Raw genomic sequence first — 16,450 nt, forward strand, 5'->3', positions numbered from 1 at the left:
TGTTGTGTGTATTTGAGCCATATCGAAGTTGGAAATAAAAAGCACTTTATAAATACCCTCTTGTTCCCTTTATGCCTAAAGACTCCTTTCCAAAGATATTTATGAATGATTACCTGGCTTTTAGAATACTCCTGTATAGGAGAGAATAGCAGAGAAAATATGCAGAAAGCTATTTGTTCATTTGGGGGTGGGGGGGGGCTGGTGTTGGGGTGTTCCCCTCTTGGTGTGATAAATGATAAAAGACAATTTGTACAGTCAAGATCTGGCTCTGTAAGGTGCATCTTGTCTGGTAGGATGCTTAGGTTGGATATCAGATTATGTACTATGATAACAAACAATGTACTGAGGAGTTTTTTCCTTCTAGTTAATGTAGTTTTAAAAGTATAAAGGAGTCAGAGTGAATATTTTCATGTGTAGCAGAACATCCCTTTAAAATGTAATTTCAGAATTTAATTTTATCTTATTTAATGACCGTATTTCAGTTGAGCATTTTTAGCACCTATGTGCAATTAGTTTTTGACACTTTTGTCTAACATGTTGTTGAGAAGCACATAAAAATCCTGGAAGAAGGGAAAAATGCTGCTTCCATTAAAATTGCTGTAACCTTTGTCATTCCTTCAAGTAGCCAAGGTGACTTTTTGTTCTTGCAGAGTGCTTCTCTCACATCTGCCACTTGTTGCTTATTTACAATGCCAAAGATGCTTCATTATTTTCCTCCACTTTTTCTGTGCCTTAATAAGATTTCTAACTGTTCCTGTCATACTGTGTCCTAAATTTTACATCGTTTTCCCAACAGGAAATGGTGACCATAACATAGGTGGCCCTCCTGCTCTTGATGGCTCCTAGTACTACCTCCCATGTTGTGTTTTCTTTCATAGCTATTCTGCTGTTGCCAGACAAAGTTCAATTCATTTATCACCCCCATATCAGTTTTCTGATGTGTTGTCCAGTAATTTATGACTGTTTGGAGCTTTGGTACTCATTACAGTGCCCAGTGACCCTTGTGACCCTCCTCCCCATGCGCGCTCTGCCACCTTGGCCCCTGGGCCAGTTTGTTGAAGCCACAAGTTCCAGTGCATATGTCCATAACAAGCCATTCAGGCTGAGAAGCGAGAGCTCTGTTTGACCAACTAATAGGGAGTATCTAGAATTCAGGCAGTGAGAAGTTGATCATGAAGATAAGCAGATGCTGAGGGTAAGATTTGTATGTTGTGACTGACTATGTAGGTAGCGAGGTGTTGCTGATAGTGATGAGCGAGAGAGAATACTGTAGGCAGGTATGCAACAGCTTGAGGAAAATATTGTAAGTAAAACACTAAGTGGCTTTAATTGTAACTCAGTGGAATTTCCCCCAGGTTATTGCATTTCACAGGGTGGGGACTGCTGGTGTAAATGCTAATTGAATTATACTGCCAAACTGAGCATGGGCTGGTGCCCTGGGCAGTCACTGGTGCTGATATTTGTGAAGGCATGTCAGCAACATGCTTTCTTTGTTCAGTGCTTTTGCCGGTACTTTAAAAATATTAATTATGAAGATCTGCCTTTTCCCTTTCACCTTTTCATCTCCTGAGAGTTATATTTAAGGTAAAATATTGTGAGCACTGGAGGAAGGTGCAGAATGAGCAGGATCAGAGAAGAGACTTGTTTCCTTTCTGATGAGTTTAATAGTGTGAACCTGTTAATTTTTAAAATTATGATTAATTTTATATTTATTTGCTATAGCATAGATATTTGGTATACAATTACAATGCAGATTATATAAAAATGCAGAGTGCACGTAAAAGACGTCTCCGTGTAATGGCATGTACAAGCTTATAAAATAAAAATTGAAAATAAATCTGCAGTTAGTTTTTGAACTTCACCCATTTGTTTCTGAAAAAAGAAGGACTGTAACTTCCCCAAATACATCCTTTCCTTGATGCAATGTAAAAGGATCCAACATTGTACTTCCTCCTTAGAATTTCTGGGGAAATGCATTTTGCTGCCAATGTAATATGCTTTAACAGATCTCCTGCTGGTCAGACCTTGTGTCCTGCTGTGACAGCCATGACCATGTGTACAACTGATTGTTAGTGGGTGATATAAATCTGATTGGAACATGCCTGTTAATTGGTTTGAGAGCTCAATATAGACAATGCTGTCTTGTAGCAGATTGTGTAGATAGCCCTAGTCATAGGGTTAATTCTGCTTGACAGCATATCAGCAGCATCTTGAGTAATTACCCAACTTAAGTTTTCCCACAGTTGAATTGAGACCTTCAAAGGCTTCTACATTTACAAGTATTATTAACCGATATCTGAAACATGATGTTCCCACAAGGGCTAATTTTTTCTTCCTTTTATTAAATATACAGGTTATAGGGTTCATTTGCTAAGTGCTAAGCCCTTAGAAGAAAACACTACTAGTTAGGGAGAGAAAAATCTGCAGTGCACAACCAAAGCTAATGGTGCATAATGCACACATCATTGTCTTTCTGCAAAGACTTTAAAACAAGTTAAAATTTAGGTCTGGCTCCCTTCCTCTCTCCCACCCCCCACTTTCCACATTTAAGAAAATCAAACCACTTACTCCTATGTGCAGAGTGAGTAAATTGAAGACACACACTAACAAAAACCTCCTAGGACGTTGCACAATTAAGTGCAGATCATTGGATACAACACATATGACATCAATGAAACGGTATCTGCTTCAAAAATAGATTGGAAACATTCATGAATGAATTAAATCCTCTTAATGCCTTTTCAAAAATGAAAATGAATGAAAACTATTTAATTCATATGAGCAACTGTATGCTATGATCCACCACAGTATATAATTTAATCCTGGTTTAAGTTTATATTTAATTTTCTTCATTTTGTGATTTGCTTTTAAAATATCTTCTTTGTAACTCTACAGCATAGAAAACAGTAAAATATTGAAGATAATGGTTATTATTTGGGTTCAAATGCCTTTGAATGCATTAAATGTTAATGTACAGAGTTAGACAGTCTGGTTAAAGATGGTATTTGCTGGAGGGATCAGTCTGACAAATGGCTTTTATGGCATAAAGCAGTTCTTGTAACTTACGATCTTTTTCTTTTTCAGATCAGAAACAAAGTTTGACTCCAATTCAGGTATGTTTACATTTACAGTGTTTTACTGAATGTACACTATTCAGGTTAATCTCAAAAGAGTAGTTTATCAGTTCAAGTTCAGTTTAGTTTTAAACAAACTGGGGTAGGTCAGCCTTAAAAAGGATCCTCATTTCTCACCCTCTGAAAACAGCATTGTTACTGTGAAACATTTGCTTTCGTTCCTTTCATTAGTTCCGGTCTCTTTACATTTTCCCAAAAGATGATTGGGAAGATGCATCTTGCAACAGGCTTTAATTGATCCAGAAAAATTATAATACAAATATATGATAATACAGACTGAAACAAATTGAGGATTGAAGTTTGCAAATGATCACTTCAATAGAGAAGAGTGTTTTTCTTCCTGGTGGACAAAAACATTTAATGGGAATTTGAAGTCAGTGCAGCCTATCTGTCAGGAAACACATGATTTGTCATCAAATTTTCATGACAGATGCAGGTACACAATGCATGCCAGACCAGCCTGTAGAGCTCAACTGAGGAGGATTACCAAAAGGCAGTCTCTCCCAAGTTGTCTTTTTAAAGAATTGTAATGCATTGTAGGGATTGGGAGGAAAGTGAAGGTCAGTCTAACAGGTTAATGTGTATCTAACAAGACAAAAAACACAGGACAGCAAACAGGAGAGCAGTTAGAGGAAAAAATAGATATCCTAATACCAGACTGCTACTTATTCAGTTAACTATTCCTGGGTGTTCCTTAAAGTTAAACAATAATAAATTAAGAATAGGCTATTGTCCTGAAACTAGGTGAAATGTCCATTGCCTGAAAAGGTAATTCAAAATACATTTTTTGTTAAGATGAAAAAGTCTGTTTTAAACAGGAAACCTGATATTATCATGGTAATTTTGGTTTGAGGCCAATGTTATCTTCTATATAGTATGCTTAATGCAGTGATTATAATTGCTTATAATGTTATGAATTTTACAATATATATTAATCAGAGGTTCATGGAATAGCACGTTTCCTTTTATCCGAGTCACAGCATGATTTAGGTTTGAAATGTGAGGCATTACATTACTTTTTCTTTCCACATTAGATTTTATCTTTGGGACTATATGGGAGTGAAATCTACAGCAGGAAGCATTTAAATAGCCAAAGCCTACATCTTGTATATTTGTGTCATCTTGCTTCTATTATGATTTTAGTCTGTGAGTTTGAAGTTACTTGCTTTAAATATTTCTTGAATAAACTCTATGCTAAGATTCATTTTTGGATCTTGACAAAACACGGAGGGATTGCATGGGGGATTGCTTCACACATTTTCTGCCATTGCTCTCTTTATTTTGGCGCAGTCAGCAAAACTAGGGTGTGGAGCAGAATGTCACATGTCTGCTTTTCTGTTGAAGGGAAAATGCTCTTTGCAGAGCTTCAATTTGCTTGGTGGTTTAAGCTACAAGTAGCTTTCTGACTCTCTTTTGAAGCAGTTCTCCTGTTAAGTACACTACTCTGCCTGCCACTCCCTTAGCAGCAAAGTCAGGGGCACGGCTTTTCCTAGGGTAATGGTAAAAGTTTGACACTATTGCAGCTGTGGTGTGGGCCTGCTCAGTGCATGTCACCAGGCCTTTCTGCCCTGGGCTCCTGGTCCCATTTTAACCTTTGCCCCAAACGCTGTATTGGAACTGAGAATTACTAAGGTTTAATGCCTCGGTCTCATCAGTGCTGTGTCTTTCAGAACAGGTTTCGGGTAACAACCAAGGGTAGATGTTAAAACCAAATAACACCAAGGCTGAAAACCCCTTTATCGTTGTGAGAGGTACAGCTGCCTTCTGTTTATAGGGAGAGCACTCATTTCTTCCACCAAGAAGCTGTTCATGACAGTCAGATGGCACAAGGATTCCAAGTTTCTCTTTCGTTCCCAATATATAAGAGCAGAGGAGAAGTGAATATAGTGGCAATATCAACTCAACATCTACCACCCAAAGAAAATATCACTGCTTTTGTTTCTCTACCAAAGCATTTGCTATAACTTTCCCAAACCAGACAATAATCCCAGACCTCCTGCTGAGTGAATGCATCCTGTTCACTCAAGGTGCATTGGCAATGGCATCCTCATTAAAAAACCCCTTCTTTTGTGTGTGTGGGTGCAGTGCCCTATGTAGCACTACATTCTGCATTACACAGTCCTTTAAAAAGTGTCAATGTAGTGTTGGTTTAAAAAGGGATGCTGGCATCTGAGCCTGTATTTATGCAACCTCAAATTTCTTGGAGACACCTTAAGGTATTTTCACATCCCTCATTTCATTTTGAATTCCCTAGACTGTCATTCCTAAGTAAAGTAATGATCCCACAAACTGGAACAAACATGCTTTGTTCTCATTTATCTTATGTTACTCAAAACAGTTCAAGTGTTGAACCTGAGAATGAGGTAATTTTGTTATAGAATACATATTTTTTTCCCAGGGAGTTGTTCCACAGCTATTGCTTGCTCTAGATTAACCCCAGTGTTAATTCCAGTTAACTTGCAAGTCTAGATGTGCCCTTAATAAACATTTATCAATGCTTATTATACTTGTCTTTCCGAGAAATATTTGCAAAGCATTGAAGAATTAAAAGAAGTCTTTCTGAAGCAAGAACAAAGTCAGAAATACAGCTTTTAAAGTACCCAGTAGGCTCACTGCAAATGTAACCCTGGAAATGTTGTTCAACACTGAAATATTAGACAAACATTGTCAAAAGAAGATTAATTTGAACTCGAGCATTAACTTAAAAGAAAGCTCCAAAATTCCTACAGTGATGATCAGGATTTATCATATAGATAACTATAACATCTGTAGGGGACACACATTTTTCATATCATGACTAACAGTTCCATCTGAGAAACTTCTTTTTCTCTGCTGATTCTTCATAAGTCTGTAGCTGGCACAATTTCTGTCTGAGAGACCATGGGGTTAGCTTCATGCTGTTAGAAGGTCTTATAAATGAAACAATTTACTCTCCTGTCATAATATGATGAATTCTACTGGTACTTAAAATAGATTTTTTTCTAACAAAGCAAAAAAGGTTGTAGGAATTCTTTTTTTTTTCTCACGATTTGTTAGAGTACAAAGTAAACCACAAAAAATCCACAGGTGAAAAAATTTTGTTCTTATTATCAATATTTTGTTAGTGTCTAAAATGCTTAGTAGTGAAATCGTGGGGAAAAAAATCAGGTTTTTTCTGTGTTAGAAAGAAAGGACAAATTCATGGACAGTATGCAAGGACTCGAGTGGAGCCTTTTCTGTATACCTGTCACTCAGACTATGGAATGTAGAAAATCAGAGAGCGCAGGGTGCAAAAGGGACAGTCAGGGAAGTGCCATGCTGTAGAAACATCTGTGCACTGAAGAAAAAGAGTGCCAAAGGACACACAGTGCCTTCAGCTGTATCCCATCATCTGCTGTGCCAGCTTCACACTTCTCTCAAAAAAAGAGACAGATCTCCAAAACCTGTTCTTCTGTCTCCCTGCTTCTAACTATCAAATGAAATGTAAAGATAATGTATGTGATTTTATGTCACTGTTTGCGTCGATACTTTGGAAACATTCCAATTAGTATCAGGAATTAAGCTATAATAGCTGCCATGTACCTAGAGGCTGTCCTGAGGGACAGCTACACATGAGCTTTTGTTGGATTTCTGCTGCCCCAGCAATCAAGTACAAAGCAAGTCAAGGAGCCCCCAACAGTTCCTGGAATTTTTTTTCCTGCCTTGTCTGGATTCACAGTGTCAGCCAGTGACTCTGAAGGTCATTTCTCTTCTCTGCAGATTGCATTTTCCACCAGAATATCTCCATGTCTTCAGCACTGCACAATGCTGCCACCTCATAAAGATTCCCATCCTTTCCTTTTTCACCTTTTGTGTTTACTGGTATCTTTCCATAAATGTGGCCACTACAATATACTAATTTGCAAGGCTACATGATCCAGCACAGGTGCTAGAGAACAGATGAACAAAATTATAAGGTTGGGGGTGATCAGATATTTTCCTCTCACAAATTCCTCTTGGCTACATTTCCAGATGTTCTGCAATGGGCTTTGTAAACTCTCTGTACTGATGCTTTGAGAGGCTACCTAGAACAGAGACTAGACAGAGTTAAAGGAATAAAGTAGGTATTTATTTAAAAAGGCCTTCAAAGGATACACCTTGGGCAGTACAAGAGCCCAGCTGAGGCTACACCCAAAATGCACAATGGGTCACATGTTTTCACACTTTTATAAGTTTTTGGTCCATTTACATACTGGGGTTAATTATCCAATTACAGGTTCAGGTTATGAAGTCCCATCCTTCCAGATTGCTCTCCTCAATTCACTGTTGTTTATACATTTTGGGCCTGAAGCTGCAACAGTGTCCTTAGTTCTCAGGCTGGAAAATGACTGTTTTGTCTAACTAAACTGTGAAGACAACTTGCGAACAGTTTATATGAAGTTCAGAGTTACATACTAATGCAGTACAGAGTCTGGAAAATATGAAAGCTAAAACTGAAGGCATCAGTATAATCCCTGATTTCCCCTAGCCAGTCATCAGTCCCATTGTATGAAAGTTATCAGTACAACTATTAAGAGCATAAGGAACCCTCTGCCTAAGTAAGAAGAAATGAATACCAAAAGGCATTTTGAAAGTGAGTAACTTTTACTGACCTTTGCTACCTGGGAAGCACAAAAGAAATGTAACTTGCCTGAAACCTTAGGCTGACAAAGCAGCCAAGGTACTTTGTAAAAACATCCATTGATCTAACTCATCAAAGATTTAAATACAGATTAAGAAATAAGTTCCTAAATTTTATTGATGTCAGCTTCTCCACTCAGGTTGGGTTAGAGCACTTCTTAATTTCTTCTTAGGAAGGCTAGGTAGTTTCAGAAACAGGGAGGAAAAGTGGTATTTGATGTTCTTAACAAAGTCATGATGGCAAGTTCAACAGTCACTCTACAATCAGAGTATTTGATTTAAAAGTATTTAAAGATCTCTTGCAAAATCTGTAACAGGTAAAAGAGGCAAAATAAACTGAGATACTGAAGAACAGGGATGCTCCAGAGCTTTTTGGATGAGTTAAATGACCTCTTCAGGTTCTCTTTCAACCTAAAGGAATTATTTCCTTCTTTCTGGCCACCACCAGCTTGGATGCTTGAAAAGGTGCATGAGCTGGCACAGGGAGATGGCAGGAGACAGTTACTGCAAAAACAGAACAGCAGCTCAGATTATCTTGTTGCTACTTGTCAGTGCTGTTTTATTCTTGGCATTAACAACTCTTCATGCAGATTGTTGGGGATGCAATGGCTGGGGAGCATGGCCTGTTAGTTATATATGTTCAGCAGCAAGATGAGCATTTAGTCAGATGCAAACGGAACTGTCTGGTCAATGTTTCAGGGCCGTGCGATGATGTGACTTGAAGTATTAGATGTCTGGGACATGTCACTGGTACATCCCAGGGAACTATGTGCTGATGTGTGGTAACTGATTATCACCTGTTCTTGTATCACTTGTAAAGCTTGGCATCATTTCAGTTGTGACAATCTGGAGATGTTTGGCACTGCTGTGATCAGAACTGAGCTCAAAAGAAATCTAGAGCTGTGTAAAGCCATTGGGACAAGCACCACACTGCCAGCCTCATCAGCCTCTGGAAAAGAGGAGGGGGCAAGACCATGACATTCAGTGGGTGCCTCGCTGAAGCCCCCACACACTAGGTGTCAGGCGACTCTTTGGACTTCAGCAGCTTATCTATGGGATAGGCTGCAGCCACACAACAGGCAGAGGACTATGGGGGTGTTTTTTGCCTCTGTGCCTTGATGAATTTAACAGGACAGGATTGTTATGGTCAATGTGTTCACTCTTTTCTCATTATTTTCTCACTACCATAAAATGCATTTTCCTGTTTCGGTTTCAGGCAATGTTTCATTAAGCACAGTACCTTTTGTGGCTGCATGCATGTTGTCCAAAATAGCACATCTTCTGTTTTGATTAGCATGGTTTATGGGGTTATGAATTTGAATAAGAAAGAGATGCGAGGTATTTTTATTTCTTCCCTCTGGATTTGTTAGAGAAAAAAAAAAACTTAACATCTTGTTTGTACAAGAAGATGAGAGTGATATAACACAATATTACTTGAAACTGGAATAAATCTGTTATTAAAAAAATGAGACTACAAACTAGCTACATGATAATGACAGAAGATTCAATAAAGATTAAAATATTTAATGTTTTTCTTTCATTGATGTAGTGCTGTAATTTTATGACCATTAAGAAACCATATGAAAGATCTGTCAGCTTTTGCTATTTCACATTTTAGTCTCTTGTCAAAACTGATTTCAGGTTTTGTTGTACTAAAAGTAAAAGGAGAAATGCAAGCTGCTTTTAATCAAACTGGAATGTTCAGTGATCACCATCACAATCTTTAGTGTTGATCTGAGTATGAAGCAAAGAAGATTAACTTGTCTTTTGTTGACTTAATTTAGTGGCAACCACAGCCTTTAAGATGCAATGGTAGACAAGTTTGTGTCATACCAATGAACTGCCACTGTACATGTGAGCAGCCATCTGCTTAGAATTAAGTCCTAAGTCAAAACACCAATGAGGTCTAATGCTGCCAGTTTTACACAATTTGCACTGAGTTTTATGTGAGTAAGGATATAACAATCAGGTCTAATGCCAGACAATAGTGAATTTGGTTACAAGGTCTGAAAGCATTTCGGAAAGGAAAGAATTGTAGCCTTATGTGATTGGATTGGGAGTCTTAGCAACCTTGCTTTCCACTGGGGGGTGAATATATTGTTTTGTATACAGTCGTCTTGCCCGCTTATTGTTCTTTACAAAGTGGTCCCAACCTTTTCATCAGCCATGGTCCAGGTGTCTGAACAACCTCAGACTGTATACTTCAATCCAAACACTGCCTATCGAGGTCACAGAATCAATATTCACAGTGTTTGATTGTTGTGAATAAAACTGAAGCACCGAATTTAGCACTAATCTTTTCTCTTCTTTTCTAGCTGTAGCAATGGAGGTGCTTTCATTATCTGCATAATACCCCTTTAAGGTTACGTCTGTGTCTGGCTTTCACACAATCCCTGTGTGTCTGTGGAGAAATGGTAGTGTTTCATTTGGAGGGATATTTTACGCAAGCTCTCCCATACTGGGGGAGTGGGATCATCTTAACTAACTGACTATCTACCTTAACATAGCCCTCTGAGCTTCATCTCAGATCAGCTGGAAGAGATGAACATCCTCAGATGAGTTCATCCCTTGTGCTGGAGAAGTCTGTTTCAGGGTACACTGAACCACCATTTTGAGTGCTCACCAATTTTAGAGTTAGGCACGTAACTTTGATGGTAATAGATTATCACTTGAATGGATGTACCTGGAGTTGGGGATGAGTGGATGGGATCCCCAAGTCATTTTCTATGGCTGATGTTGTGGAAGCTTAGTAGGATAAAAATAAATTTAAGAGAATAACAACACAACTGCTCCCAAGTTGTTCTTCTGCTGGGTGTCAGTAAACCTCTTGCACACAGAACTTTTGAGGTGTATTCATGAGAAAGATGAATTTAGCTGTGATTATTTTAGTTCTGTTTCTCTTTTATGCATTTTCATTTCCCCTTTTTAATCTTACCTTTCCTAAACAAACCCAAATCTACTTATGTGTCTCCAGTAATGGTTACCCCATAGAACTTCTGCATTTTTATCACTTTTTCTTGAATTATGAGCAAGAATTGTCAGATGTGAAAAAACTGATAAAATATGCTTTGCAAATTGATCATTCACTACTGTTAATCTGTTCACAGATAGGAAGAAAAATATGTAACTCAAAGAGATGTGGCCTAAGGATAATAATGAATTTAAAAAGTATCATATTCAATCTAGCTTCAGTCAGGGCCCAAACTTTAAACTGGTCTTTGGCATATTTCAGAAAGCACCTGAAATTTTTGAAAAGCTTAGTAGGAAGAGATTTTGCTGATTTTAAGTGACTGTTGAGAAACTTTTAGAATGTCAAAGTCTTTTATTCTGTTAACTGCTCTAGCCAAGCTAAGGAAGGCTGACACAATAAATGCAGATATGAAAACTGAAGGGTGTATTTTTGAAAAATTAACATTTAAAACCAGAAACATTTTGGTTTTGCCTCTTAGTTTTCAAGGAGGTGGTCATGAGAACAGAATTCCTGTGTTTATATTTTTATTTTAAAAGTGTTTACCTTAAGATTTATGGATTTTGAAAGCACTCATATACTCACTTCCATACTATTATCTCCCTTTCAGTCAGTGATTTTTTTTCCCTGTCACACCCACTAGAAGGGATGTAAATGGAGTTCCAGGAATGCTGAATCAAAGAGGAGTGGGGTTTGAAATGTCAGTGCTCAGCACCGATAGAATATCTGGAAACCAGTTAAGACACATTTAGGTTGAAGAGCGGCAAAAAACTGTGCTTGTGAATAAAAAGATCTGCTGCATAAAGTACTGTGTTGAGAGCATTAGGGTTCTTGAAACAAATTTAAAATGCAAGAGAGGAAGACAGTGTTTCACTGGAATGAAAGCACTCCCTGCTCTCAAGTATAGTAAGAAAAACCTGATTGAAAGACTACTGTCAGAACTGTACTTTAGATCATGGTAGTATTAAGACTATGGCAAACTGAATTTACGTTGGTCATCACTTTTCCTGTTAACTGATGGAGAGAATTACAGGAGCTCTCTTTTAAAATAATTCTATTTTCTTTACTATCTGCATGTGTGACTCTTCCCTGGCCCCACAATGGCAACATATCTCAGGCATACCTGTATCTGTATTGTTGTGCCAGTATGATTAAACAAGGCAGCATTTTGCTGTTGAAACTCAGCACAATGCTGAGATCTACACCAGCAGCTGCTTTCACTCCTTTGGTTCTAGGCATCACAGTATAGACCATAGAGGAAGTAAGCCTCGCTCCTTAAAAAGCAAAGAAATATATGTGGCAGAACTGTAATCTTCACTTCCTTGCTCTAGTCTTTGTAAAAGTAACTTATTTAATGATACATTAATGTAAGGTTTCATGTCCCCCTGCTTTCTCACACCAGGAAGGTCTCTTCCCAAAGGATGTACTTCTGACCAGGACTGAAGTAGAAGTCTTGTTAGACTATCTGGTGGGACATGCCCCTTCCTGGGCTCCTATTTCTGGGAGGAGGGAGAGGGTACTTGACCACCTCCCCATCCCCTGTGAAGACAATACACAAGTCCAAGTTTGAGACCTATGTTGTCACTTACTTGGGTGCCTGTTGGTATGGCACCCAGAAGTGTAGCTTGACTGTATTTGGGTGGGACTGAGGACACGGACCTTCATCCAAATCCCCATGGCCTTGAGATGCTCAAGACTGGGATGGACTGTACAGAGACTCTGTCCATTCCTGCACCCTCTACCCTTCTTCCCACGGTGAGAATGGTTATTGGGAAACTTCAGAAGCTCAAACTCATGAGATTTCTCCTGGCACTTTGCCTCTGAGAATGCTTTTACTTATCCACAAAATTATTGAGCTTTAATGAGTTTCTCATCATTGGTACAAGCACTAACAGTGTATTTCTTTCACTCCTCTGCCAATAGTTCCTGCATGTTTTTTTTTGAGTTTTCATAAACTGTCTTGTAGAGTGCCAGGGTTAAACCTCACACAGATGGACATGGACAGTAATACTAAAATGCCTAAGTAATCAAATGTGTTATAGCCTGCAGTTCTGCTTTAACATTTGGATGGGACTGTGTTACTTCAAATTTAGTAACATAAACGTGCTCTGTTAAAGAAGCTGAAAGACTAAGGCAAAGTGTTCACTGAATTCGTGAAGATTGATAAATGAAGAGCATGCAGTGTCATCTTCACTGCAGTGTAAAGAATAAGATTATCTAAGTTATGCAGACATTCTACCTTTAATTCAGGCTGTATTTACAGGAACTTACCACCAAATCTCATTAGTTCAATGATATGGTTTATCTGTGCAGGTCTGTTTTAGAACTAATGAATGATGGGGAATAAGAGTTACAGCAGGTATTTAAAAAACATTCAAAGCAAGAGTGAAGAATGTCACCCTCTCAGGAAACAAACTGATACTTACTGAAGCTTATGCAAATATTTAAATGATCTAATAAAGATCAGTGAAGAAAAAAATAAGAAAAACAGTTGCATGGAATGAGCACAGGAAAGTAGATAGTTAAACATAGCAAGAGTAGAAAGATATGCTAGTACAAAGCTACATATAAAATTGTTGTTCGTCTTGCTCACCCAGTTTACATATTCAGATGGATGCAAAGTCTTTGCTGTATGTTCTTAGAGTAGAAAGAGGTGAAATGTTCAAACAGAAGATGCTAAGGTTAGTCCCAGAGGGTGGGGTAGCCAGAGCTAGAACTGCGAGATTTTTTATCTGGGGACTAAACTCATATATGCAAACAAGTTTGGGGACTTGTGTATCCAGGCAAGTTGGTTTTAAGTTGGCAAGCTGAAGGAAAAGATTTTGGTTTTTTTCTAGGGATTGAACTGGGGCAGGGTATGTATTACTCAGATTTTTTAACATACATTGATATTGGAAAGGCAACCTTTCAAACAAAGTCTTGCACTATATGCTTGCAAAATGAAGAGTGTAAAACAGTTGAGCTGTTTGGTTTTTATCCAAATTCTCTAACGTTTCCAGCCAAAATCTTTTACAAAATTTAAGAATTTTTCAGGAAGTTTTTGAGACACCTAGAGACTCTGGTTTAAGGCACTATTATTATGTAGAAAGAAACTAAAATCAAATTCCCAAACCTGCCATCAACTTAAAACTCAGGCCCCATTTAATTGGATGCTTAAAAACTGGCACCCACAGGTTGGTTTCCTAGATTGCACAATCATCCGGCTGTGACAGTCTTTCTTTTCTGTTCTGCCCTGGTACAATGCAACTGAAGCCCTCTGTGACCCCTGGGAATGCCAACAATAGAGATGATCAGTCATTGCACAAACAGGTCTCCAAAGGGTGATCACTTTGCTTCAGGCCTTTCTAGAAAACAATTCATAGTTTTGCAAGTATTTTAGACTTAACATTTCTTAGGGTGTAGATTAAAAAACGTGTTAAGATTAGTAGTGTGAAACAAATACTTCACCTAGTGATAGTAGTGCTGAACACTGAAAAATAAAGGTTGAACATTGGAAGTTTTGCAACTGAGGCTTCCTCCTCTTTACTCCACATCCTCTCCCAAAAATACACCAATGGGTGGTGCCTTGTGCAAATGAAGCACCATCTTAGTTCATGCCAAGAAGTTTTAATCAGGGTGAAAGTGAGACTCTGAAGCTGATGTCACATACAGCCTGTACAGGTCATTAAGCTGCCTGCAGGGGAGGGAAGCACGTTTATAAGGTCCATTTTGGAACGTAGGTCAGAGGTCCTCAGGTCCTCTAGTTCTTGCTCTAAAGCCAGAAGCTGCAAGGCTTGTTTGGGTTTTCAGTGAGCTGCTTTATGGGCTGTTGCTCATGGCATGGGAACCAAGTCATTTGTCAGCCACTGACAGCGCTGTTGGCTCTGTTCTCTTCCTGCAGCGATTGGGACAGTATTTTACCTCTTTCATTTCTTTACAGGAAAGAATCTTATTGAGAACACCTGAAGTGACACAATTATAGCATGAGCATTTAAAACCATGGATATGCCTCAGTTTCCTGGGGAGCTTGGAAGAAGTTATAGAGTGTATAAAATTTTTTGGTGTGACTGTAAATCAATCAGGGTACTAGACACCCTTTACATTTTAGTGGAGGTTTGGACTTAGAACATTCCCTTCTAGGCAACTGGAAGCAGATCTTTTTTCTAAGGCTAAGAGTGCCCTGCAGCCAGAATGTGCATTATTTTGGTTGCAATTTCGTGAAGATGTGAAAGGTACAGAGGAAAGACCCAGCAACCTCTGGCATTTCAGTCCTTCTCTGTCCCTGCAACTTCCATTGTTGCAATGCTGCTAAATCCCCTTTGACCACTCAGAATTTAAGTAAACAGAGACTGTACTTGAGGGGAGTTATGAAGTATTTTAAAAAAAGTCTGAGTTTGTTGAATAGGGTTGGATCAGTACTGGCGTAGCTTGGTGTCAAAGGTTAGACTTTGTTATACCTAAGATAGGGTTGGGAACTGACATATTGTAGCTTTTGAGTTTTTCTTTTCTCACACTATGCTCAGGGGATGAAAAGTACAGTATATTTCAGTCCCTTTCCAGAAAAGTGCATCCTCTGCTACCTGCTCACTGTGCAAAGATATAGCCCAGGTAAAGTTCTAAATTCACATACTTTGCCTTTTGTAATTCTGAGACAGAGGAGATCTTTGGAACTGAAGGATTACAGGCTTATTTGAATTATAAAGGCACTGACCTCAAGCAGCCTTCTAGACAAATCTGTTGCTTGTGTGGTCAGCTTATAATCATGTTTCTGTGATACTAGTGCACAGATGTAATGTCAAAGCTGAGTTCAGAGGTTTAGTTTATTCTAACAGTAGAGTTTCTATCAGTCAGGGATATCACAGTAAGTCATCCTTGCAGTCCTTGCCCTGTTTTCTCACCTTCCGCCTCACATTGCCTCCAATGCTTGTTTAACCTCTTAGTTAACTGATTGAGCTTGTTAGCCCAGAAAAAAAGTAGAATAATTTTCTTCTGAGTTAGTGAATTAAAATTTCTCCCCACAAATGGATAAGGCATCTGAGCTGGTGAACAGTGAGGAAGAAGCAGAACTAAGACAACCGAGGGGAGCAGAAAGAGAAGGGAAAGAAATGGACAGATTGTTTCAGCCATCCTTTGACACCTAAGTCTGTCCTGTAAAGCTTCTCCACTTTGGATACAGAGCATGTGAAGTTGTTCAGAACAGAAGGCTCCCATGCATTTCCATGGGACTTCCTGAGTAGCAGGTTACTGACTGTTCTGCATTGAATGTGTCTTCGGTGAAAGCCATCCCTATGAAAAAGTTTGCTTCCAGCAAGGAAGCATTTCATGTTCCTTTTGTTTAAAAATCAGCGTTTTTAAATGGAGGATTTCCTACTGAGTCCTTGTCAGAATTTTGTATTTTGTCTTCCCTGGTGAGAGTGCTTGCGCAACTTTCCTTTAAGAAGGGGGAGCCACAAACTCATCTCTCAAACCTAAAAAAAGTCTTGGTACCTCTCCTTCCAAGGGCAAATCAAGGCTACAGCTCCTTGACTTCTCTTTCCCAAGCACACACTGTCTGAGAGGAAGCTCAAATACCAGTTTGTTGCCTTTTTGAGTGAAAAAGGAAAGAAAGAAGTAGTGTAAGAAAAATCTAATGAATAGAAGAAAGAAAATGGAAGGGCTGACAATGAGAAGTGGTACACATAGTGTGTAAAAATATTAAATCAAATTAAAATCAATACCTCCAGCCACTTTT

At 38.6% G+C, this 16,450-nt stretch overlaps 1 protein-coding gene across 2 annotated transcripts in view; it reads left to right on the forward strand.

Moving 5' to 3' along the window:
- MSRB3 (methionine sulfoxide reductase B3) overlaps window positions 1-16,450 on the forward strand; it is an 81,238-nt gene that overhangs the window by 42,425 nt on the left and 22,363 nt on the right. For both annotated transcript variants that reach the window (XM_066183194.1, XM_066183195.1), the window contains exon 5: window positions 3,085-3,113. In XM_066183194.1, coding sequence (XP_066039291.1) covers window positions 3,085-3,113 — 29 coding nt within the window. The remainder of the gene's footprint in view (window positions 1-3,084; window positions 3,114-16,450) is intronic.

Source organism: Chamaea fasciata, unplaced genomic scaffold (assembly GCF_029207755.1).
Source record: "Chamaea fasciata isolate MVZ Bird 193981 ecotype frontalis unplaced genomic scaffold, bChaFas1.0.hap1 SCAF_5, whole genome shotgun sequence".
Classification (NCBI taxonomy): Eukaryota; Metazoa; Chordata; class Aves; order Passeriformes; family Sylviidae; genus Chamaea; species Chamaea fasciata.